At 45.5% G+C, this 24,875-nt stretch overlaps 1 protein-coding gene across 7 annotated transcripts in view; it reads left to right on the forward strand.

Moving 5' to 3' along the window:
* Window positions 1-24,875, forward strand: part of RAPGEF2 (Rap guanine nucleotide exchange factor 2) — a 135,165-nt gene that overhangs the window by 25,912 nt on the left and 84,378 nt on the right. For all 7 annotated transcript variants that reach the window (XM_088528096.1, XM_088528099.1, XM_088528097.1 and 4 more), the window contains exons 2-4: window positions 8,858-8,928; window positions 12,819-12,875; window positions 24,626-24,709. In XM_088528096.1, coding sequence (XP_088384222.1) covers window positions 8,858-8,928; window positions 12,819-12,875; window positions 24,626-24,709 — 212 coding nt within the window. The remainder of the gene's footprint in view (window positions 1-8,857; window positions 8,929-12,818; window positions 12,876-24,625; window positions 24,710-24,875) is intronic.

Here is a 24,875-nt window from a genome sequence, read left to right on the forward strand (position 1 = left end):
GCTGCTTTGAGGGAGTGTCCATCCTTACGCTTGGTCCAGAGCTGAGTCTTTTCTCGTGTGCCATCGGAAGCAAAACTCAGACATCTCTGGAAGGAAAATACCCTGTAATTTCTGTTTATATGGATGGAATTCTTTGACTTCTTGACATGCTAAAATGAAAAAGGAGTGTTTCATTGCTTTAAAAAAAAATCTTGCTATTCTTGTTTTTTTTTTCCTCTAAATTCATTCATAAGTCTTCCCCCAAACTCACCAAGGAGTGCAAGTCAATGGCAAGAGAGTGTGAAACCACCCTGCAGGGGTGACAGCTGCCCTGGACGCCCCGGATCGCGGCTGCAGCGTTGGGGAAGGTCTGGCAGATCTTCCCGGGGACCCCGAGTTGCTGCTGTGCTCCGTGCTCTGCACGTCCCGTGGAGGCCGTTCAGTTGTGCAAGAAGAAACACCCGGGATGAGCGGGGCAGTCGCGCTGCCCTGCGCTCGAGGTAGGGAAGGGGATGGGAGCTGTGGGATCCCCGCTCCTCCGAGGTGCCATGCAGCGAAAACATGACTCCCAAGGAGAATATTCCACTGCTGATCGCTTTAGCAGATGCATCCAGCTTGTTCTAGAGCTCCAAACTGCCGTCCGTACCTTCCTAAGTGCCAAAAGCCCTTAGTTAAATGTACATCTGGAACCTGCATGCAGCTTTTACCAGATTTGCAGGATTTCGCTGGCCATAAAATGTGTGGGGCCTTGGAGCTGCTGTTCCATTTACTCAGTCTTGTTCTAGCCCTGGAGACTGCCAAGAGAGGTGACATTTTTTTCCCTCTCTTCTGGTAGTTATTTTGGACTTCATGCGTTGGCTCTGTAGCAGCTGCTGGGAGGCCACTCATTCATTTTTATGGTGGTCATCAACTGCTTTTTGGATTGTTGCGGCTAAAAGCTCGTATTATTCCAATTACAGAAGGGAAAGTAGTAGAAAGTTACCAGACTTAATTCTTTGAATTGAGGATGAGGAAAAAGAAGACATTAGACATACCTACCAAGGTACAGCAATTGCCAAGATAGCTCCAGTCTTGGGGGGAAAAGTGGAATTGGTTTAATGGGTTGGAATAGGGGTGGTGAGAGGGATGAACATGACAAACTGGAAGCTTCTTTTGGGCACAAGTGTTTGATTTAATGCGTGGGTCGTGTGCTTAAAAGCATATATTGTAACCTTAAGGTGCCGCAGCCGTGCTAACGGTGACGCACGGAAAGTTCCCGCTCCATCCGCTGCCTCTGGAACTCGCCACTTTGCCCGGGGCCCTTGGAGAGAGGTCGGCTCCGGCGGGATGCCACGGCACGTGGCAGGAACGCTCCGCGGAATGCAGTAAGGAATGCTGTAAGGAATGCTCCGAGGCAGGCGCAGGGCGGATGAGCGGCTCGGGCGCCCTGGAGGGCTCGGAGGGCTGCGCTGCCTTCGTGTCCCGCCGTCCCCAGCGTTCCCTCTCCCCCAGTGCCCAAAACGTAGCTAAGCGGGTGCCCCCTGTGCCGCGGGTCCCACGGGGCACGCTTGGAAGATGTGCACCGGGCTGCCGCGGCGTTCCGGGGCGATGCTCCCGCTCGATCCCCCCGTTTTCCGTGGGCTGCCCCATCCCGAGCCAGGAAACGCCAGTTTGGTGCTGCCAGGAGCCTGCCAGGCTGCCCCTGCGCGGCCGCGGTGAGCGAGGTGTTGGTCTCCCCTCCCGTGAGGATGTCCTAGGCCGGCGCAAGCAGTAATTAACGTGAGTCACGCTAATTAACGTGAGCCACGCGGCCAGCAGCGCTCCTGGGAACGCTGCGGCGCTGACGCGGGGCCTCTCCGGCTCCCGAGGGCCGGCGGCGTCGCGAGCGGTTTTGTAGGGAATGGTGATGGGGTTGCACACACCCTGCCCTGGGTCCATGTCCTTCGGAGAGGGGTTTCACCAGGATGCTCTGGCTAAGGAGTTTCAAGTTATTTTTAGTGTTAAAAAACCAAAAAATAGCCAGACTTGATAGCAAATGAGTGACTTGGCAGGTAAGAAGTGATCTCTAATGGGGGATGCGCTTGCTTTCGATACACCCAGTTCTGTTTGTTGCTAGAATGCACAAATTTGAGCTCTGGGTTAAACTCCTAGTTGCTGATAGGCAGCATCTTGTTAAGTAATTGGGTGACTGTCGTGTGCTCAGTGTAAACTGATTTGCAGAACAGCTGGTAAGCTTTGTCCTAAATCACGAGGCGTGATTTAAAACTCCACCGAAATGTAAGAGCTGGGCGAAGAGATGCCGTAATGAAACGGAGGGTATGTGCTTAATTATAGGCAGGAAGGGGAATGTTGTGTAGCTCCGCTTAGTTAACGTACGCTACGCGAAGAAGGCGACGTGTGACACCGCTCTGAAACGCCGTGATGTTCAAGGTGGGTTTCCCTTTAGCAGGGTTGGATGAAGACACCAAGAGGCGGCTCCTGCCGTCCCGCCGATGGGTTCTCGGGTGCCCCGTGTTGAGGGCCCGTCCACCAAGGTGCCCGTTTGTCCTTGGCAGCTGCACCAGGGCGAGAACCTGGGGCCCCGCGCAGGGGGACGCTGCTGTGACAAATGGGATGTCAGTTGTGCCGTGACAGCTGCGTATCTTGTTAAGAGTTGTTATAAATTAAAGCCTCTTGCTAAGTAGAGCGTTCGTGGAGCAGATGCGGTCGCTGCCTTATGCTCTTAGCTAAGAACCCTGCAATGTGAAACAACAGTTGATGGTATCTCCGAGCGAAAGCTATTCCAGGCAGCCAAGTGTTTGTACACAGAAGCTGCCTGTGAGCAAAAAAAGAATCAAGTGACTCGCTGAGCGGTTGAGCTTTAAGTGTCGGTCAGGTTATTAGACAAAAAATCCCAAGCCGGCCAAGGCAGCGCTTGCCAGAGCGAGACGGGCTCTATTCCCTGCCTGTTCCTTGGGAATCGCGTGCGTGCCGCTGTCCTAACCTGCGGTGCGAGCGCGGTGTGTCCGGGCAGGGGGCTGTAGAGCTAAAGAACAGAGCCGTGGCCTCAGCTTTGAGCTGTCTAATGCACAGGAGGGAGTTTGTCTGGATCGCTGCAGCAGGCGTGAGGAGCTAAGGGCTTCCCAGGGCTTGTTCTGAGCACAGAGCAGCCTGGGGAAAAGCCTTAGCTCCACCGGGCACGGAGCATGAGCTCCAGGAAAAGCCTTAGCTCCACCGGGCACGGAGCACGAGCTCCAGGAAAAGCCTTAGCTCCACCGGGTGCGGAGCACGAGCTCCAGGAAAAGCCTTAGCTCCACCGGGCACAGAGCACGAGCTCCAGGAAAAGCCTTAGCTCCACCGGGCGCGGAGCATGAGCTCCAGGAAAAGCCTTAGCTCCACCGGGTGCGGAGCACGAGCTCCAGGAAAAGAGGTTCTCAGCAACTTGAGCTGGCTCTGTGGGCAGTGGAGAGCAAGAAGGTCCAACCTGCTTGGCCATGGGAACCTTTTCTTTTAATGTTCTTTTATGGGGTTGTTACAGAGCTCTAATTAGGTCACAGAACAGGCACCCAAGAGGGCTATGCCTAAACCCCACATTAAGGTTTTGGGTGTCTAGCCCCTATGGGTGCTTCCCCATTTGACTTGGAAAGCGATAAGCTCTGCAGCCGTAAGCACAGAGCTGCACGTGGGCCCGGAGCGCGGAGCAGCTCCACGTAACAGAGCTCTTCAACGTCACTGTTTGCTGGTGTTCTTTGTTAAATTGTCTGTTTTGGAGTAGCTGGATCTCTTGGTGAGTTTGGTCTGCTGCAAATACCCGTACACTGCGCGGTGTGTATCTCTGATGGCTTTTGGTGATGCCTTTGGGGAAATAACACCGTGCAGCTGCAGTTGCCACCTGGCTGTAATGTTAAAGTGCTGTGAGCTGAGCTTTGCAGCAGCTCTGGCCTCTCGTAAAACAGATTGCGTTGCTGCCATGGGAATTTCCTCAAGCCCCAGTCCTGAGCAGTGTGCTTCCTGCATGGAGATGGGTGGGAAACTCGGCTTTAGTTAGGCCTAGGCGGTCTGAACTGCAGTTCCTAAACTGGTGTCACATGTGTTAGCCCTGGCTGCTCCGTCATGCTCCTTCCCCTCCCCATCCCATTTGCTTTTACCTCTTATTTAAACGTTTCCCTCATCCTCCTTTTGCTCTCCGCATGGCAGAGCCCAGCAGGAGTTACCTTGTAGTGGTTCACTCCAGGATTCTTGTGGATCACTTCAATTTCCCTGTTTGGGCCTTGTTTCTGGTTTTTGGTACAAAAATTACCTGTCGTTGGAGCCCTCTGTGCTTAGATGCATTTATAGAACATTCATCTCTTGCTGCAAATAGCTGTTCAGAAATAAATCCCGCTGTGTTTAGTGCCTGATCTAGTTGTTATGCCTAGATTGATGTGTTTTTTCTTTAGTAGGATATTGGAGTCTTGCTCCACAACTAATAGAAAACATGGGATAAGTAACAGGCTGCCTGTGAATGATCCGAGACTCTCCTCAGCATTAAAACAAAAAACAAACCAACCCCCGCAGGAACTGGCAAAATGTGCAACAAAAGACGTGAGTGTTTGTGCAGCAAATGTGAAAATGGATAGAGCAGATTTAATGCAAGTTTCCAACTGGTGGCTATAAATATTGAAAAGGAGGGGAAAGGCAATTATGTATTTTTTTTTTAATGGTGAATAACTTAAGTGCCTTTCGGAATAATGGACTGTGCAGGCTGCAGGCGACATCTTTTAGAGCGAAACCATTTTGTTTGCGCTTGGGCTTGTGACCAAAGGCTGCGTTTGTGACGGCGGAACCTTGCGCTTTTGTGCTAGCATTTAATTGTCTGACTTGGGAGAGTCCTGAAAGCTGACGAGAAAGGCACAGGCTACCCTGTAATTTCCCCTGTTCATTGGGTTTTTTTCAATGATTTCCATGAGATGGCAGGCTTTAATTTCCCATCTAGCCTTTCTGCGCTTACCCCCATCTCACAGGATGATTATAATCAGGAACGTCTTGATTTCTGTGCTTTATTCTGCTAAAAGCATTATGAGCAGTGGAATATGCTGAATCAATTGTGCTAATTTTGAGCTAGTATTAAAAATCTGCTTGTCCAGGAGGGGCCATTTGAGCAGGTTGTACTGGCAAGACTGAATATCCCCAAACCAGAGCTGTTTGTGTTATTGCACGTAAATCTGTTGAGGCACTATGTAGAAGTGGAGACTTTTAACCCATTTTCCATTAGGAAAATAATAAAATACTTCAGGTGAAATTTTCTTTCCAGTGAAGCATATTCTCAAATCAGTGAGGGCAGAGGAAGGCACAAAAATCCTGTTTCTCCACAGCTGTGTGCCATGATCCAGTGATATTTCTCCAGCCTCGGTTATTTGGAGGCAGAAATGCAGTTGCAGGCTTTGGGGAAGGGTGTTTTTGTTCCGTACTGGGACAATTCCCTGTTAAGGGAAACCAGGAAAATGGGATTTCTTTGTAATATTTACAAGGTTTTGGAGTTGTTCCTGATTAGCGTCATATGTGGGTACTGCCGCTCCAGATTAGAACTGCCTGTTCCTCCTGTTTCCAATCCGAAATTCCTGTTGCAACCCAGAACAAATGTCCTCTGCTCCCCCATGCCCCCACTCCCAATGGAGCTAATAATAAAAATTCTAGTGTGTCAACAACTCTTAAGATCATTTTAATTTCCGTATTTTTGCCTCGTGTAGATGCAGCGGAGGAGGTGAGGGCTCACGCTGGGTTGCTGCTCTGCAAAGTGCTTTAAAGGCTCATTCCCGAGCTCAGTGACGCCGATTCCTGTGCAGTAAAGCTGTCACACACATTTTCTGAAATGCCACGATAATGTGTGTTAGGTGAGACAAATTCAATATGCGTTTAAGATGTGAAGGGTGTTCAGAAGTTAACGCAGTCAGATGGACTTCTAAAATTTGCCCTGTGGTGGGTTTAGCGGGTGCTGAGATGTGAGTCCCACATCTTTTAATCCCAGCCCAATTCTGCAGTTTTGTCACCTGCTTTTAATACGGATGGTAATTTCACAACACAACCATCCTTGGCTTTGTTGTTTTTTTACGCCGCAGGTCTGTCTCTGGAAGCCTGTGCACCACGGAGGATGGCTCGCAAATACCCTGATAGCCTTCAGATGGGTTAAAAAGTAACAGATTAAGTAATTTATCTTCAACTGTGCTATTTTAGCTTGGATTCTGGCAGGCCGCCCTCCCCTCGCCTTGAAACATCTTGACGTAAAAGACCAAAATAAAGCGTCCAGCTTTGCGTGACGTGAAAAATACTTCATTTCAATCCCCTCAGCGAATCAGTTTTTGTTCCGTGTGGAGGGTGTTGAGGGTTTTTGTCCTGTTTTTTGACAATCCACCGTTTGGAAGGGGCGGCCTGCCCTCCGTCCGAGGCCTTGGATCTGCCGGGGGAGCTTCCAGCCGCAGTTTGTGCCGCGTTTCCCTCGGAGAAACGCCGCGTGTCCCCTCCGGAGCTGCCGCGGGCCGCGTGGGAGCGGGAATCGGAGCGGGAATCGGGAGCAGGGAATTGGGAGCGGGAATCGGGAGCGGGAATCGGGAGCAGGGCTGCGGAGCGGACACGGACGTGCACAAGGGTCAATGAGAAGCAAGCGAGGCCGCTGCAGCTAAACTAGCCGTGGAATTCACGTCAGCGGAGCTCCTGTCCCTGCAGCCGCGTGAGCTGCTCTTCCTGAACTCTGCTCCCTTCCTCCTGGCAGCCCTGGCGTTGCTTTGGCCCTCGTGGACCAGTGCAGGCAGCTAGACAAGTGGTAAATGAATGACACAAGAAACGGGGGGAAAAAAATCTGCTTGGCATCGCTATCGGAGCAGCTAGGGAGCCAATGAGCTCCAGTGCTGCATGCCAGAAATAAAAGGAAAAGGCTGGGATCATGCAGCTCCAAGGACAGAGAGCCAAGACTGCAGCAACATTGGTTCCGACTGCAGTTTTTATCCTTCCTAGGAAGAAAAATGTGGCCTCGTCGCTCTTGTGAGCGTACCACAGATGGAGCAAAAATGCATTAAGATAGTTGAGAAGAGAAAGGGAAGGTTCCCCTCATGAGACTTGTCCATCCCAGCTGTGGGGCCGCCTTCCTGCTGGTGACTTCATGGCCCATTTAAGCCAGTCCGAGACGTTCAGGTCCCACGTTCTCCAGCCCGAGGAGCCGCCACCTTCGTAGCATGGACACGAGAGCCGCTGCGGCCGCGGGCCTGAGAGGGAAGGGAAGGCTCCTCCACTCGTATGCCGTGGTTTCAGACATGGCAAATGCGGTCGAAATAGTTGAAAACAGAGCAAAGCAAGCAGGAAGGCCTGTGCGTAGCTGCAGGTGCACGTTCTGTTGCAGTTGAGATCCCGTGTGGAGCTGCAGACAGGTTTCCACAGAGCTCCTTGAAGCCGAGCCCGGCCGTCGTGTGCGAGAGCCCACGGGCACCCCGAGTCCCCCAACAAATAGGGACACGTTGAGCAAGCTCTTAGTGGCTCCTCCTGCTCTTTTTATGGATATGGCTTATGGTAGCAGAGTGTTTTTATCAGCTGCAGCAGTTAAAATTAGCTTTGCTCCTGCTGGCTTCCATAAACCGCTATAAAGGACTGGGAGAAAGTGTGTGCGAAGGAAACGGTCCCTGAGCTAGCGGTGGCTCAGCCTGCCACCCTGTGGCATGAAACGCAATGGAAACGGTGTGAAATGTACGGGAGGAAAGCGCTACGGAAGGGAAAACAGCAGGAAAAGTGCATCAGGCTGCTGCTAAAATTGGCCGAAAATGCTGCAGGCCTGAGGTGGGCGAGTTGAGCTGTGCCATCCCTGGAAATTGCATGGGTCCCATGCTTGAGTTTGGCAAAATGCCTTTTATAGCTTCACCGAGTCTGTGAATTCTGCAAATATTTTTGCAGAATTCTTGCATTGCTATAAAACATTTATGCTCAGTAACGAGTATGTTAATATTTGCTGCCTTTTTTTTTTAAGGGTTTTCTGGAGTAAGTGGAAAACTGAAGTGCCTCATGAGATAATTTAGTGGGGTTTTCTGCTCCAGCCTTCTACATTTTGCAGCTTTGGGAATTTAAGGAAAGGCATGACGCCGGAATTTGCTACTTGAACTTCAATCCCGAACTTTGAGTGCTAGAGGGAGCTGTTTCACCCTCTGGAGAGGCACAGGGCGTCTTGGAGGATTCTCATGTCCCATATAGTGGATATAACTGATATAATGTGCCCAGTGTCCACTTCCACATCTGCAGAGTCACTCAGTGTCCGTGCTGACTCTTCACCGTGTTGTTTTCTGAGCAGGGTATCTGAGGTCCACAGGAATTGTTCTGGCTGGATTTTAGTCTTGATTTTTAAACTTTGCTGTGTAACTAGGGCTGTAGTCATTTTTCTTACTGTTATCGTAGTCATTTTCTGGTCATGGGAAGCATTTTCTTTTCTTGTTCACAAGTGCATTTTGCAATTTAGCTGCTCTATTTGCAGAGGATATAGTTTTGGATTTTTTTTTTTGAATTTTATCAGATTTCTTTTCCCCCAAACATAAAAAAGACTACTTCACACTCCCACAAGCTTGCTTTGCAAAATAAATGGAGTTTTCAAGTATGTTGGCATTGGGAAGCAGGGCAGTTGCAAAGTGCTGGAGTTCGGGACCCGTCTTGTTTACTGAACCTGAGTAAAGGCAGCCAAAGTCTAAAGGTTTTCAGTATTTCATGGTGTGGACAGCATCGTTCTTCCCCTCGTAGGCTTCCAAACCCTGATCCAAGGTTTTCGTCTTGTAATTAAGTCTTGTGAATGTGCTATTTCCAATGTTTATGTCGTTCACACTAGGAGAACTCCAGAAGCTTAATGTAAGCAGCATGTTAACAACTTGTGCGATTCTGGGGATTCTAATAAATATTTCCTGTTTGTTTGTAGGATTTGGAGATTGTGTATTCTTATTTACATGGAATGGAAGCCCTGTCTAATCTGAGAGAACATCAGCTAAGGTACGATACTTTATCAAAACATTGCTGCTTGTGTGTGGAGAAAACGTGGCCACGGTTGTGTAGAAATACGGATCTCTTACAGACATCACAGTCTTAACGATTCTATGTATTTACTTAGTTCTGTGATATGTGGAAGTAGTATTTTAATCATCTGTTCAACACTTGCATGTTGGCCCTTCCATCAAAAAGGCCGAGTCGACGGCAAACATTTTTCATTACACTTAATATTTAATTAAATGATAATTCCGTGGTTGCTATGAAATAATTTGTAACTTTTATTACAGACTTCTAGCAGAAAGTTTCAACTTTTGTGAGATGAAGTGTCATCAAGGTGAAATACAAAGAAGATTTCTGTAATGTTTCTATTTTTATAAAATATTTTGAGGTGATTATGATATTTTTTGCAGTTCAAACTTTTTGGTGGGAAGCTTCTTCCATCCTCAGTATGTATTTAAACCCGAATTGATCAGAAAGGCCACGGACAGTGGTATTTCACCTCCTGCTGAGAGGGGAAGGTTAGAGCCAGCCCCTGGCTGCCCCAGTCCTCCCCCTTGCCATGGAAAAGGCCAATCCCTGCCGTATCTTGGCTTCTACATTGTGTTTTCCTTGGCTGTCTGCACACCTGAGCTGAACAGCTTGCTGCTCCTATAGGAGCAGCTTTTGCACATCTTTTCATCACTTCTGCATCCAGATGATGCATCATTCATGGCATCATCTTCAGAAGTTGATTAGGAAGTTATTTAACAGACTTCACATTTAATCCTCAATGACAGCTGAAGTTGAGAGGCTTTGCAGTGAAGGTGCTGCGGGAAGATGTGGCCATGGCAGACAGCAGACATAGGGTATAATTATTAGGAAGCTAAAACTCAGTCAAATTGAATAAAATTTCTACCAGGAAGAACTTTCCAGCTGCCAGAAAAAGAAGTGGTGATTTGAAGTTGTATGCCATAACTATACTAACATAGCATTTATTGAAATGTAGTCATTATTTCATTATTTCTGGAATATTTAACGTATTAATACATGTTGATTAACTAACAAAGGAGAGGAACGGAGATGTCTGTAGCGGTAGGCCACCCTTCTCTGCCATACCTCAAATTGAAAAGCTAGCCATTTTTGTGTCCCCTTCTTCTTCTCTATATCCATTTTGTTATGCTAACACTTTTAATATTGTTTGTGTGCATGTGTGTACCCCACTTGTTGCTTGTTATTTCTTTTATAATTTCTGTTATGAATTTCTGTTATATTCTGTTATGAATGCATTTTGCTCTCTTCAGGCTTTCAAACAAGCAATAAATACTGTGCATACAGAGTACAAGTTCCAGACCTGAATGAAAGCCCATTTATAGCCCTAATCATTTGTGTACTGCAACAGCAGACTCTGTTGTTCAGATTCTGTGTTACTTGGTGCTTGTTATTGTGCAAAAGTTTCTGACATACCATGTACTATGCATGCACACGATACTCACAGAAACTAGTGAAAAAAACAGCGATTTTTTATTAGTTTAAGCCATGATGTTTTTGTGGCTTAAAATTCAAGGAAAGAAATTCAAGCAAAAGCTTCTGAGCTTTCTCTATTTAAAGATGTGCTCGTGTTTGGCCTCAGTACCTTGGTTCAGCTGGGTATTGGGTTTGTGGCATCAGGACATCAGTGTGGCGGCAGCTGCCTGGGGCCTGAAGGATGCAGCTTGGGGTTAGGCTAGTTCATAGCCTAGTTCATAGCCAGTATTTGGCAAATTTGAGAAAAGAAGATTTTTTTCCCCCCCTGGGGAAGCGCTTGGGACGTATTTTGCAATTGACTTAAAAACTGTCTAATTACCTGTGCTTTGGAGGACGCCGTGATGATACCCCGCAGTGTTTTCTCTCGCGCAGGACCCTTGCTGCACCCGTTGTGCGTGGCTGGAACAGCAGGGACTCCTGCTAGCCGGGATCAAGGGATGCACGTGTGGCTGTGTGCTCTGATATGCGGCTTCTGGCTTCCCGGCCAGGATGAGGTTCTTGCTCAGGAATGTGTGGAACTCGGGTAGCTCTCCCAGCACAGTGAATTCCTAGAAGAGAGCTTCTGTTTACAGTACCATACATGGGAAAGGCTGCATTCCCTTTGCAACTGGGGGAGAAAAAGGTTTCCTAAAATTGTCTAGGATACAGCATTTCTCGTGGCAGTGAGATGCCAAAAACCCCTCAGGGATGCATTGGAACTAGTGTATTAAATATAGCTCTTATTAGTGAGCAACTGCTGGTGATAAAATCTTGAATTTATTACCTTTCAAAGAATCATAGAATCATTATGGTTGGAAAAAGACCTTTAAGATCATTGAGTCCCACCGTAAACCCCTCGACACCATGGCTGCTAAACCCTGTCCCTAAGGTTTGCTTTAGGATCCCTTTTAGGATTTGTTTAGCTTTAGGATCTCTTGGACAAAGATCATATTCTAGTGAAAAGTAAACACTCCAATTGGCCAAAGCTTATGCTATTTTCTAAATATTTAAAGAGGTAATAGAGTTTCTACTGTTCAGTCACTTTAAGTTCTAGCTGTTGCAGTTTAATATAGGATTGAAACACTTGGCTCTCTCCTGTAAGAGAGGCTTTTCCTGCTATTTATTACTATCCATTCATATTAAAACACCATAAAACTCTCATGCAGTGCCAGGGTGGAGCGGTGAACTTGCTTGGCTGAATCAGGAATGCATTTCCTTTGCTCCAAATTCACGGGGGAACAAAACTCGCTTGTGAAATAAAGCGATTCTGTTTCCTATAACCCCTACTCCTAGCTGGCCTGTTGCCCAGAATCTTTTTTGACCAACGGGGTATAGACTATCCCGTGTGTTCCTTGAACAGTATTTTCATTTTTAAAACTCATTTTTAGCAAAGATTTCTCTTTTTTTTTCTTTTTTTTTTTCTCTCGTGCCTTTGATGGTTTTGCTACCAGTATCCTCATGTCGACGCTCAAATTCTCTCCCCAAACAGAGGACTGGGGAGAGCGCCCGAAGCCCGTAGGGTTTGGAGCAAGACGGCAGCTTTTCCAGGCCTGTAAGGACTTTTGGCACGAGTTGCCCCTCCGCTGGTGAACACTGCCTCAAATGGAGGAAATCTGGGGTTCAAAAGGCTGCTTGCTGTGCAAGGAAACAAAACGGCCTTTACTCGGCACAAGCTTTGGGTGGAAACAGCCTGTCGGAAAAGCGCTCAGAAATGGCTGGCCCCGTCCTGGATGGGAAGGGGAAGTCCTTGAGGTTTCCACCAAGTGGGACCGGGTGTGCGGTGCCTCGCTCAGCTCCGCTGCCGAGCTCTCCTGTAGCTGCTCTCTATTACACCACATTTATCAGCCACATATTGAATGCAAAAAGGTTTAATCCTCCTCTGTAGCCAGAGAAGATTTTCCTGCAGAAAATTCACTCTGCTTCCAGCTCGCTGACAGCTCCGTGTTAACGTCTCTTAATGATTTTTAGGTTTAGCTTCTTCGGATTAACGTGTTTTATCTGTTGGGCCTGACTTGGAAAGGGAAGCATTGCTTATATCATGATGCTTTTGCTCAGTATGGCATACTGTAAGCTGGCATCCATTTCCAATGGGTGTGAATTGTCTCATAATAAAGCAACTTCTTTTATCAGACCACTGTAAAAATGAGATCAGTATCATTCTACCCTTTTTATAGTTTTCTTTTATTAATGTTAAGTAATTACATCTGAGATTCTAAATCAGATCTCATACAGGATGAGCTAATAACTTTAATACTTAACAGTTTTTTTTTCTTGAATTAACAATCAGCTTTAATTTATGGTAGTTTGTGTAAGTGCTGGAGGCAAATGTGAAAATGATGACTAACTTTAGAAGTCCTTCATGACAATGATATGAATCCTAATTAAACATGACTTCTTTCCTTCTCTTTCAGACTTATGTGTGAAACTGTTAGATACGAAAGACATGAAGCCAATGAAGTTCTGTACTAGTAAGTGCTTCTTCTTCCTTTCTTGTAGTGTTCAAAGAATTAATTCATTCTGAAACGTGTTGGAGTCGCTGGTTAGAGGAAGAGGGTCCGCTGCCAACTCCCTCGCCCAGTGCATAGTCTGTGAACACAAATGAGCCGCTTCATTTTCATAATGCGGCTGCGGAGAAATTCCCTGGTGTCAGCAGGAGAGCTAACTGTGACCCTTGCTTGGCAAAGAACCTTGTGTAAATTTTTGCAAATTTTTGTGAGATTATACAGAGATGGCGATGTGGGATGTCTTCTCATTGGAGCAACTTGTCGTTTGGTCTTGCAGCAATTTTGTCAAGGTAGTGGTGACCAGCTTCTTGTGCCAAAGCGGACAAATCTAACATGGCTTGGAATTACCAGGGACGTGATCTAATGTCATTTCGGATTTATAGCAGAAAACTGAGGATTGCAGGTTTTTTGTTCATGCAAACTGCTTGCAGAAACAAAGCACAGGTCGGATTTTTCCCTTACTGCAGCTAAGCTGTGCCCTAAATGCACTTTTTGCCTGGATTGCTTGATATCATCTATGCGCAACCTCCCTGCCACCACCTGCATCGTTCTGCAGATCCCCATTTCCACTAGTGAGCATCGGTGATTTGTCCTCTTGTAGCTACCTGCTTTTCTATTATGTAGTGTTTCTTTCTTTCTTTTTTTTTTTTTCTAATCTCATATCTCCTCTTAACTGTTGGTTAAAATGTGTATTATATGGTGAGCGAATAAAGACTGTTCTTTATGCACATACTCAAAACAGACAAAACTTGCCTGGAAAATATATGTCTGAGAAAATGGACTGCACAAACAGAAAATTGTGAAATCTGGGTTAACCTCCAGTGCTTCTCGCCTGTCTTTTTCACTGATTTCCTTTGTCACTCCTTTCATGTGACTTCATCTTCACCTTGGTTGCTTGCCTGTCCTTCCTATTTACTCACTTCTCGACATTTTTCCTCCCAATCAGTAGATTTATTAGGCAGTTTGGCAGTTTCTGGGTATAGATGCTAATGCGAACTGTTCTTCCCTACTATTTCACTTCTGGGATTTAGTGTTTAATAGGATAAACCTGAAAACTAACACCGATATTATATTCTTTTTAAGGAGCACTTTAAAGTTGCAATAAATTAGATCTGAGTTGTAGCTTTATATATTTTTATTGATAAATGAGATCCACATGGTGAGAAAATCCTGCAGAATCTATGGTCTAATTTCAGTGACCTTTCTAGTATTTTTTCAGACTTGGAAGGATCATCTTTTTTGGTTTCATAAATTCAGCATACATACAGGAAGATATTCTTCTAAACCACTGAATCCTAATTTTATAATTGTACATTTGTTTTGAAAATCACTTTGAGATAAGTGATATAAAGATGTTAAAATCAGTTCCCTCGGTTATAGGAAATGAACTTGTATTTTGAATATAAAGGTGGAAGTTTTCCAAAAAAGCATTTAAACTGACTAGCCTTGAAATTTGGAAGCCGATGCTAATCTCCTGCCTTCCTTGGAAAAATACCCACTGAAATATCTGCTCCTGCTAGAGCTGTTAAAAAATTGCTCTGCAAGGCGCTACGCCATGGCTCAGTATGGATAAGCTCAATTCTTATATTCCCGCTTGTTAATTTGAAAAGTGAGGAGAGAAAAACCGTGGGCTTAGAAGGATCCAATGTGAATCAACCTGAAGAAAACAGTTTATTGAACCAAAGCCGTCCCTTATATAGCAGTTCCGCCCCCGCGCGCTCCCGCCTCATCTGATTGGCTGGAGCCTTTGGAGCCTCTCTCCTGATTGGCTGTTGTCAGGCTCCGTGGCTCTTCCCTTAGGCCGCAGGTTCCAATTAACCGTTTGCTCTGCGCCACGTGCTGACTCCAACGTCTCCTATGGCTGCTTCAATAGGCGGCCGTTTTGCTCCAAGTACGACTCCGTAATTCCCCCTTTTTGTTCTTGAACCAGCCAAACCTTCCTTAAGGCTTTTTCAATGATATTAAACACACATTTCAACAAGCAAGGCACAATTAACAGAATACAACACAAAATCAACACCACCATCCCCGCACCTCTAATTAACCATTGTAACCATCCCAAAGTTCCCATCCACCTAAGAAATTTCCCAACCATGACAGACCCTCATCCTGTGTAAATTTATGCAAAATCTTTGCGTGATCCCAAATGCCTTGGGCATCCCTAAGTATTTTGTCGCCACAATTCTCTGTCTCCCCTTCATTATTAACTGAATAATCAATGCAAAAGGATAATAAGTAAAAGGCCAATATCAGTCAGGATCCCAGCGATATGTATATGCTGTAGTGACTTTTTTGCTTATTGTTTTTAAAGCTTGTTCTGCCTCTTCTGTCAATGTTAGAGGTGTGTCTGCACCCCCTCCTCCCTTTAACAGTTTCATTAAGGGGCTAGTTCCAAACTGGTAAGACCGCAAATTGCTCTTACCCAATTAAAATCTCCCAGTACCTTTTGAATATTCATAATAACATTTATTATATATTATATATTATAATATAGTACATATACGATATATATTTTATTATTATTAATAACTATTTATTATTTTGAATATTTATTAAGTATAGCTTGCGTAAAAGGCCCATGCAAACCGTATTGTTGTACCGACTTACGAGCTTCCTTAATCAGATCCCACGACAGGGGCACCCGCCGATTTGCTGATTTTGACCCCCCATAACTACCGTATAGGCCTTAGGAAGGAATTCTCCTTATCGAACCCTTCAAACCCCCCTCCTCCATCCCCTCATCGTCTCCTCGACCCCGTCCTTTGTTCTCCTCCCAGCTGGTGAGCGCAGCCATTAACAGTTCGTTTGCCCGCCCGGGGGTGCGAGGGGCCCGAGGTGCAGGAGATGGAGGCGGTGAGGGCGGTAGGGGTGGGTAAAACGTTGTCCCGCTGCTATCGGGCTGCTGACGCCGCGGTTGATGGCGGCCATGGCTCAGTATGGATAAGCTCAATTCTTATATTCCTGCTTGTTAATTTGAAAAGTGAGGAGAGAAAAACCGTGGGCTTAGAAGGATCCAATGTGAATCAACCTGAAGAAAACAGTTTATTGAACCAAAGCCGTCCCTTATATAGCAGTTCCGCCCCCGCGCGCTCCTGCCTCATCTGATTGGCTGGAGCCTTTGGAGCCTCTCTCCTGATTGGCTGTTGTCAGGCTCCGTGGCTCTTCCCTTAGGCCGCAGGTTCCAATTAACCGTTTGCTCTGCGCCACGTGCTGACTCCAACGTCTCCTATGGCTGCTTCAATAGGCGGCCATTTTGCTCCAGGAACGACTCCACAGAAAAGTAATACGAGTGCTCTGTTTATTTGATGGAAGTTTGTTTGTTGTGAGGATTTTGTTCCTGCCTACCTCCTCCACGGCACTTCTGAAAAGCTGCATTGCCATTGCTTGCAGGTAATGCTGAAAATAGTGTCCACTTTCTGCAGAAATATTGTATTATAAGTTTATACCCTCCTTTTAATAACAAAAGCAAGGAGATGTCCATAATGCTATGTAGTTTTTTATTTTTTTAAGGTCAAAGGAGTAAGATGGAACATGTTGTTTAAAATTGGCTTATCTCATCTGCGTTTACTATCAGCGAGTGTGCATGGTAGTGACAAATTCTCAAACCCCAGGGCCATCTCCCTGTTTAAATGGAAACTGGGTTATTAAAAGTGGCAGCTCAGCTCCAGCTATTCTTCATTTGCCTGTCATCTGATTACTTTCATTTGATGTGAAGTTAATGGCGAAAGGGCTTAACACCTTTGAGGCGAAATTTCCCGAATTGAGGTGTGCTTGCCACAAACACCCGATTGTCCTGCCTGCTTCGAGCACCTGCAGCTGAGTTTTAGGGGATTAGTATCTGCAGTTGGGGAAAAAAAAATCTTTAGTTTTATATTAATATGTCGCCATGCTCGTGTCATTTAGCTGTGTAACCTTGTGCGTTTTAATGGAATACAGCGTTTTAAGAGATGTGCACAGTGACCTGTGAGAGAAGTGGAGTGTGTGTGTGTGAGCTGCAGGTATGGAAGGGGAGAAGTTACACGTTAGTGCAGCGAACGCCCACAGCTGCTGTGGGAATGGAAAATGCAGTTGTTGGCATGAGGAGGGAAGAGATATGGGGCTGGGAAGTGGAGAAGGTTATAGAAAAGATAAAATTTTGAGCAGTCTTCTTGCATATCTCCCTTTTTAGAATGAAATTCTCGGGTCTGGGAGCAGTAGCATTGCCATCCGCTCAGACACTGATACCTCAGAAGATTTTAGTTATAAGGAAATACTTATTTCCTGACCATGTGGGGTTCTGCATATCTGCTTGTCCCAGTCACAAAGCCCCAAGTAAAAGAAACCTGGAAGGGAGAGAAAAGAACACGATTTTTTTTGGTTACCACTCAAATGTATTTATTTATTTTTTTTCTTCAGTTGAAGTCAATGTCTTCCATTAGATAGGAAAAAGTGGTGGGAAGAGGCCAGAGATGTGAGGCCCTCAAGATCTGTCAGGAGAGAAGCAGTGTATGAAGAGCAAAAATAATGCCAACGTGATTCTGTATTTGTGCATTTCTTTATGCAAAGGATATATGATAAAACTAAACTAAAGCCTTGTCCTTAGGTGTTGGGGTATCATTTTAGACAGAACAGCTCTGGCGCTGAAGTTTGTCTCCTGGCACATCCATCAGTGTTACGAGGTTGTGCCTGTCCTCTGCACGCACATGGGATGACTGGGGAGGGCAGCTTTCTGTTCTGTGCAGATACGATTTGTCAAATCTAGATATAAAACTTGAAACGTAAAACGTTACCAGAAGGAATTCACTACAGTAGTACATGAGGTGTCGGTCTGACATGCCCGTGACAGATATGTGAATTATCAGCAGAATTTCCTGTTGCATTCTGTACTGCTTTACCGTTCACCAGCGCTCCTGGCTGTGACCAGGACGTGCTGCACAAGGAGGCCTTGGTCTCTCTTTGGCACCTAGGGTCTTTGTTCACTGAATGCACTTGGTGCGGAGAGCTCCAATAAAACGTTTCCTTCTTGATCCCCTTGGAAACATGGGACACTGAAAATGTTTTAACATGCCTGAATGAACAGTTAACTTGGAATACAGCTATTTGAAGCCTCTGTCTGTATCAGAATGCTAATTTTCAGGTGCACCTCTTCAGGCGATGCATATTTATTGTCCTTGTGCGCCCAGAGCTTTCTGTGAAAGTCGTCCAGCAGGATGTTCAGTAATGCAAAAACACTGCTGCAGCAGGACGGGATTCCCTGCACCTATAGGCGTGTGGCACCTCCTGGTGCCTGCCCAGCTCTCCCTATAGGTGTGTGGCCCCTCCTGTACCCTACCTTTCTCAACACAAATGTTTCACTAAAGATTATCACGTTTTTATTTTGTTCATAATTCCGAGAATAAAATCCTTGTTTCATAGAGGAACTTTGTAGGGGTTTGAACTTAACAGCTGAATTGTCTAGCTTTGATGACCACAGAATATTTTGGTTTTATGATCATGTTGTTTCACTGCTTTTGCCATTGTTTTCCAAGTGATTTAGTAGATTAAATCTCTCTCACTGAATGTTTCCTGTTTTCCCTCAAGGACTAACCGTACAAACTCGGTATCAGCACTTTAGTGGCAATAGATCCATTAGCTTGCATAGAGGCACCCTTCTATTGAGTATTTATTGATTGCCTGTTTAATCAGCTAAGTCATACAGGTTTTACTGACACTGCAATAGTCTCTGATTTGACTGACCCTTACGTTGTACCTCTGTTTTATTGAATTTTTTAAAAAATATTTATTTATTTTAGTACAGAAGGGTACAAATACATGAAGTACTTTAAAAGAAAAGATGCTTCTGTTTACTTGTTTTCATGCACACAAAGGAATTGTTTCCTGTGGTTGAAAGCTCAATATATTCTGTATTACCATCTCTTCTAGGAGGCACGATACGGGTCTGTCCATCAATAAAAGATACCTGTGGACATTAGCTGAAATATGCACTTCAAAATACTCATTTAGCGAAAGTTAGAAGCTCTAGTTTTTGAGCTAGGAGTTTCATCCCTGGATACATTTAGACTATTTATTATTTAGAACAAAGGTGAGCTTGAAAAGTCAATGTTTGCCTCCTAAGCCACTTCAGTGCTGATGTCTAATTGTGGCAATGGTTATTCAATTAAGCAAATGATAAACTATGTCTGGTTTTCAGCATGCAGGAGATAACCAAAATGAGCAGAGGCAGAAAGAGAGATTAGTTTGCTGAAGCCAAATCCTAGGGGGAAAAAGAAGCCAGTAGAAAATTTCTTTCTAATTTCTTGCAAACAATATCTAAGTTTTTTCTGTGTTTACATTATGCGATTTATTCGACTTTCAGCAGCATTGAGCATGAATTCATGAAAAGTCCCTATAGCAGCTACATCTTATTTTATATTACAGATTAAAAAAAAATCAAAATAGAGTTACAAATATTGTAGCTGTGGGAAAGGTACTATGGAGAGTCTAAAGATAAGTCCTGTAGGAAACCTGCAGCGTTTGGAATCTTAATGATTTATGGAGTTACTAATTTGAAGCAGCTTTTCGACACTCAGGAAAATGTGCGGATTTCCTGACTTTTTCTGTGTGGTGACTTAGAAAATACCAGACCATGTCTCTGAACTGGGAAGTGATTATTTCAGGTGCGGATGTTTGTCTGGGCTCTGATCACAAATAAAACTCGTGACTTAAGTTCTAAGTAGTATATATGCAGCTTCTTGAGGATCTGGGAATAAACAGCTCCAGTTTTCAGTGGAATAAATAGTGTGCAGTGTGAAGAGGATGGTGAGGACAGAGCCCACAAATCTCTTGGACCTTGGCAATCTGGAGTTTGACTTTGTTCCATTTATTAGTTCAGGTCTTTACAAGTGATTAGTGATCTCTTAACTTTGATCAGCTCTGAAACCCCAAGGCACGGTGATACGCTGGAAAGCGTAAAGCCTAAATCTTAGCATACTGTCTGGCCTTACTGGCAGTGATAGCCTTGTGGTGTCATCAGACTGGTAAATCATTGTAGAGTTTCCAAGTGCAGCAGTTCGACTGCTACAAAAAGTCGCTTTTGAAGTTCTAAATGAAGTTTTCAAGGTCGGTTTAACTCAAGCTTTAAAGCTGTAAGAAGTCTGCTGTCCGGCTGCAGGTTGGAGTTGCGTAAAAAGGACTACGTCAAGGAAGCTGGGGAGGGAAGTGTGTAATGGGAAGACATCAAAATCCAGTCTCTGGATTTCCTTTTCTAGTTCCCCAATTTCCATAAATTACGGCTTTGTATATTCTGGGAAATTAAGTGTAGATTCCTCAGGAAATCCCTTACTTGCAGAAGAGTCATGAAATATAATGCTCAAGATTTAAAGTCGGATTATGTAAATTTGGTAAGACTGGCTTACTGAATTAAGGGGAAATTATGAATAAAGTCTACATAACTACTCAATGTTGACGTTTTTGGGGGGACTGCGGGTAGATTTGGGTATGCTGAGAACTTCACCAGGAGGTAACTGCATCCATCATAGAAGCTGCAGGAGGACAAAGTTGAATCTTGGCATCCAAGATCTTTTTGTTCTTGTCTTCATAGAATAAGAAGCTTATCTCAAGATTTCTGCCAGAGAGGGTTTTCTTGCTCTTCATATTTAGACTCTTTCCCCTCCACTGCAGCTGGATGTTTTCTAGTGGGTTTATGGGCGAAGTCTGAATTTGGTGCGTTGGCACAAGGGAAGATTGTGGCCTCCTGTGGCCTGAACGTGCCCCTAGTCCCCTCGTTTTGCACAGCTGGGATGGAAATCCGCGTCACCGAGGATTCTCTGAGATTTTTGTTAGGTTTGCTAGAGCCGACCACGATGGCTGTATGTACTAAATGAATCTTTTTGAGTGCCCTTTGAGATGGTGCTTTGGGGTTGAACTTCTCGTGCTTCTCTGTGTCATTTTTCTTGGTGATAAATCTCGCTTTCTCTAGCTCTGGGAGCAGACAGCTGTGCTGTACTGAGTGAGCAGTGTAACTTAGAGCCCTGAATTTCACCCCCATGAAGACCCAGAATGACCCAGTGGCTGAGTTGGGCTTGGGATTATGGGCATGGCCAAAGGGCACTCGCTCTGCTCTTGAATATTGGAGGCCGTGTGTTCCATCCCTGGGGGCAAACAGGTGAGAAGGTGTCTCGCTGCAGGGAGCACTTGTGGAGATCTGCTGGAGAGGCCAGCAGCAGTCCCGAGTTCCAGCATCTCCTGCACCCTGGCAGGGCAGGGGAAGGCCGGGAAGGCCCTTGAGGATGAGCAGGGGCACCCGTGTCCATCCTGCTCCTGCTAGCTGGGGAGGTGCTTGCGGACACCCAGGTGATGCCTGTCCCCAAGCCCGGCCAGGTGTGTGCTCCCTTCCCAAACGGGCCCCTTCAGGGGTTTTCTATGGTGATCCTCCCCCTCACGGGAAGCATTTCTGGAAGGACGAGCAGTTTGTAGACACCTTTGCAGACTGCTGGTGGTTTGCAGTATTCCAGCAGCTCCAGTTTCAGGGTTAGGTTTAGATTCACACTCTAGAACGAATGCTTTTTAATAAAGTGTAATATGTGATTGCAAAGGAACTCTTTTAGATGTATAATACGGAATTTGCGTGAGCCCTCACGTGGCTTGAAAAAGTGCCTTTGTAGCTCAGTATAGCTTGTGGTGTCGTTTCTTCCATGGTTCCACAGGCACAAAAGTCCTGAGGAATGTGAGATGTGCTGTAGTTAAATGAATGTCAAATGCAGAATTAATTGAAAACCACTTGATGCATGAAGAGTATTGTGAAAAGTCCTCTGTCTTTAAAAGAATTCTACACGGTTTGCATAACAGTGCTAACGAAAGAAGAAGAATTTGGCTGCCAAAGTGGCTTTGCTCTTAAAACTTTAATTCTAAACGAATGAAAGTGCAGCAAGAGTTGGGGAGTGTGGGAGTTGAATATGTCTTCACATAAAAGAACTGTATCGAAGTCTTGTGTTATTTTGGGGTGGTGCTGAGGAAAGGAATGCATCTTCTATGCATGTGGTTTTTAAGATGGGTTCTGTTTTTTCCCATGTCCTCTTGTTTTTAGGGCAGACTGTTTCTCAGTGTGGGCTGTTTCAGGATGAATTTTGGGGAAAGAATGTCTAAAGATGTGACTTAACTGAGGTGCATGTTTATGCTTCTGAGAGCAATATTTTTCACCCCAGGTGGCAGGTTTTCTGGAGTTGATCTCTTGAACTCGCTGCTCTGTGTTTATGCCCCACGTTGATGTTTTTTCTAGAGGAGCAAGCGGGATGAGCCTGGTGCAGCTCCACGTGAGAAGCAGGGATGTAAATAGCACCGCACAAAGGCGGCCTCGTGCGCTTCGTTATGTAAATCACAGTTGTTGGTCGTCTCAGCTCTGCTGGCTGCCAAGTTACTGACTCATTTGCTAGTGACTGCATAAAGGAGGAGAAAATACGCTTTATATCGTCGGCGTAAAGCAGCATTGCTTGAGCTCTTCCTTGGAAGACACCAAGCTTTCCCTGGTGAGCCCAGTGTCCCTCTTCCGTGCCCTGTACCTCCCTGCCTTGTGCAGCTCAGCACAGAGCTCCTTTACAGATTTGCGTTAAATTTAACCTATATTTTGACATTAAAACAGTTTTGGTGAAGGCACATAAGCTTGAAGGCACTATATTAAGAGCTCGGCTCTGGGGGCTAGTACATGCACACTTAAGTAACATAAACACTCGAGTTTGTAATTAAAGCACCATCCCACAGTGTTGGCCATGAGCCATCAACGAAGATGTCACTCTTCTCTCCAAAGTAAGGCGTAGGTGAGAGGAGCTTTATTGTCAAGCAGAAACAGTGAGAAAGACGAGACAAGCTCAACTGTAATTCGTAAGGACAACAGCTTCAGTGCAATTCAGTGTGGCATGAAAGACTATAGCATAACCCTATGTTCAAGTACTGCTGACTTCTTGCAAGGACAGCATGCTAATGTGGATTTGTATATCAGCAAAAGCATAAAAAGCTTTAAGTATGGGTGCTGGGTAAAACTTCACGTTACTAAATCCATAGTAAGCATGATGTGTTGTCTGAAGTGCTTTTCACATTCATGGGTTTGTTCTCCAGGTATTTACTCTCCGTGCACTCCCTTTTTAGAGCATATCTATTTAAAACCAAAGACTTGCTGGTGTCTGCAGTCCTAAGTGCTGTATTTGCTTGGCCACTTTGGTCACAGACCTAATAGAAACAAACGTAGGCTGTGTCGTTTGGATCCCTTCTTGTGCCCATGGTTGTAGACTGCAGTCGTAATGCCCTCTACCAATCCTCCGTGTTTCTGATGGCTGTCCTTTCTCTCATGGTGGTATTAAAGCGTGAAATAGAAGTATTTTCTTTTCTACATGTGGCGGTTTGTTTTTTACTTTCAGCTGTTTTACTTCCAGCCCTCTCTTGCCCCCCTCGTCTTTCCTGCAGCACAGTGGGTGCTGAAGAGCCGCTGCTCTTGCTTGGAGAAGGCCCTGTGCCCGGCGGGTGCTCTCCAGGCTTTGCTCCAGCGACTCAGCAGCGTGCTGCTGGCTGCAGGAATCCTGCACAGCTTTAGCATCGGGTTTAAATACTAGGCTGTCATTGTCTGCTACGAGACGTGGGCTGCTCTTGCTTGGAGTTGGAACTGATTGTTGCTAAGGACTTGAGACATGTAATTTGAAAAAACGAAGGTGCTGCAGATTAATTGGGCCATCTGCATCTCCGAGAGTGTCGGCGGGGAGGTGTGTTGGGATAAGGATGCTGGTGCGGGTGCAGGTTGGGTTCAAGTCTGCTGTTCCTGAGCTGCTTTGCAAGGAGCAGGAGGACTGGTAGGACCTGGAGTAGCGCACGCACGAGTCTGAATGGCCACGTCGGTCAGAATAGCACGGGCTTCTGCTGCGGCTGCTTCCAGGGACCTTAAACAAGTTTCTTTCCCTGTCTAAACATTACTCGAAGTTATCGAAGAAGAGAGTTGGAGCCTGTTAAAAGGGTTTCAGGCTACTTGGGGAGAAACATCGGCACCTACTGCACAAGGAACTGGGCTTGGATGGCAGAGGGATGCAGGTGCAACCTGCATCCACACCCTCGTGCTCTAGGATGAGAGGAGGGAGAAGAAAATCTCCCTTTAATGGGGATCTTCTTTCCTCGTGATGGAAAGAAGCAAGAGATGGGTAGTGAGCAGCAGCAAAGCTGGCTGCAAGTCTGGTGCAGACTGTAAATGTGTTCAGTGCTCTTCTGCTTTTTGGGGAAGGCGGAAGGATGCCAAGAGACATAATCCTTTGCTGAAGAAAGGGAGAGGAGGCAAATGATGTCTAGAATCGGGAGGGAGCCCTGTGTGTGCAGGGGAAGCTGCTGCAGCCCTGCTTGGGAAGAGGGAAGGGAAGGATTCAGCAGCACACGGCGCCCCAGCGTAGCGTGGTTGCCTCCTAACTCGGTTCCGTTACCATTCATTGCACTTCTGTGTTACTACCAGATGGATAGATCTGTTTTTTTCTTTTTTTCTTTTTTTTTTTTTTAAGGTGAAGTAAATGTTACGAGGCATTCTAGCAATGTGTGTGGTTTTAGGTGGAAACTACAATGATTAAAGGTTTATTTTTTTTCCCATTAAATGATGGAACAGTAGCTTTCTTCCACAGCTTTGAGAGTTTCTGGCTCTTTGTGCTGCTTTTGCTACTGGAGATCTGCTAGTCCTATCAGCCCCTTAAATCGAGTGTCTTACCTCTTTTTTTTTTTTTTTCTCTTCCTTCCAGCCCTGACGATATTGGAACCTGTTGGTACATCCTGCTGTCTGGTTCAGTCTTCATTAAAGAGTCTATGTTTCTTCCAAGGAGCAGGTATGTCGACTATAAACACATTGATTTTAATTCTAAAAATTCTGTACGTCCAACCCATTACTTGTGTTCATAGTTGGGAGTGCAGTCTGGTTTTGCTCAACAAAAGCTAGAAGTATGCACATAAACACACATTTCTTGCTTTTACTAGCTGTAGTGCTAGTTTTGT

This window comes from Tinamus guttatus, unplaced genomic scaffold (assembly GCF_059628265.1).
Source record: "Tinamus guttatus ecotype Peru unplaced genomic scaffold, ASM5962826v1 Tinamus_guttatus_pri_ptg000301l, whole genome shotgun sequence".
NCBI classification, from domain to species: Eukaryota; Metazoa; Chordata; class Aves; order Tinamiformes; family Tinamidae; genus Tinamus; species Tinamus guttatus.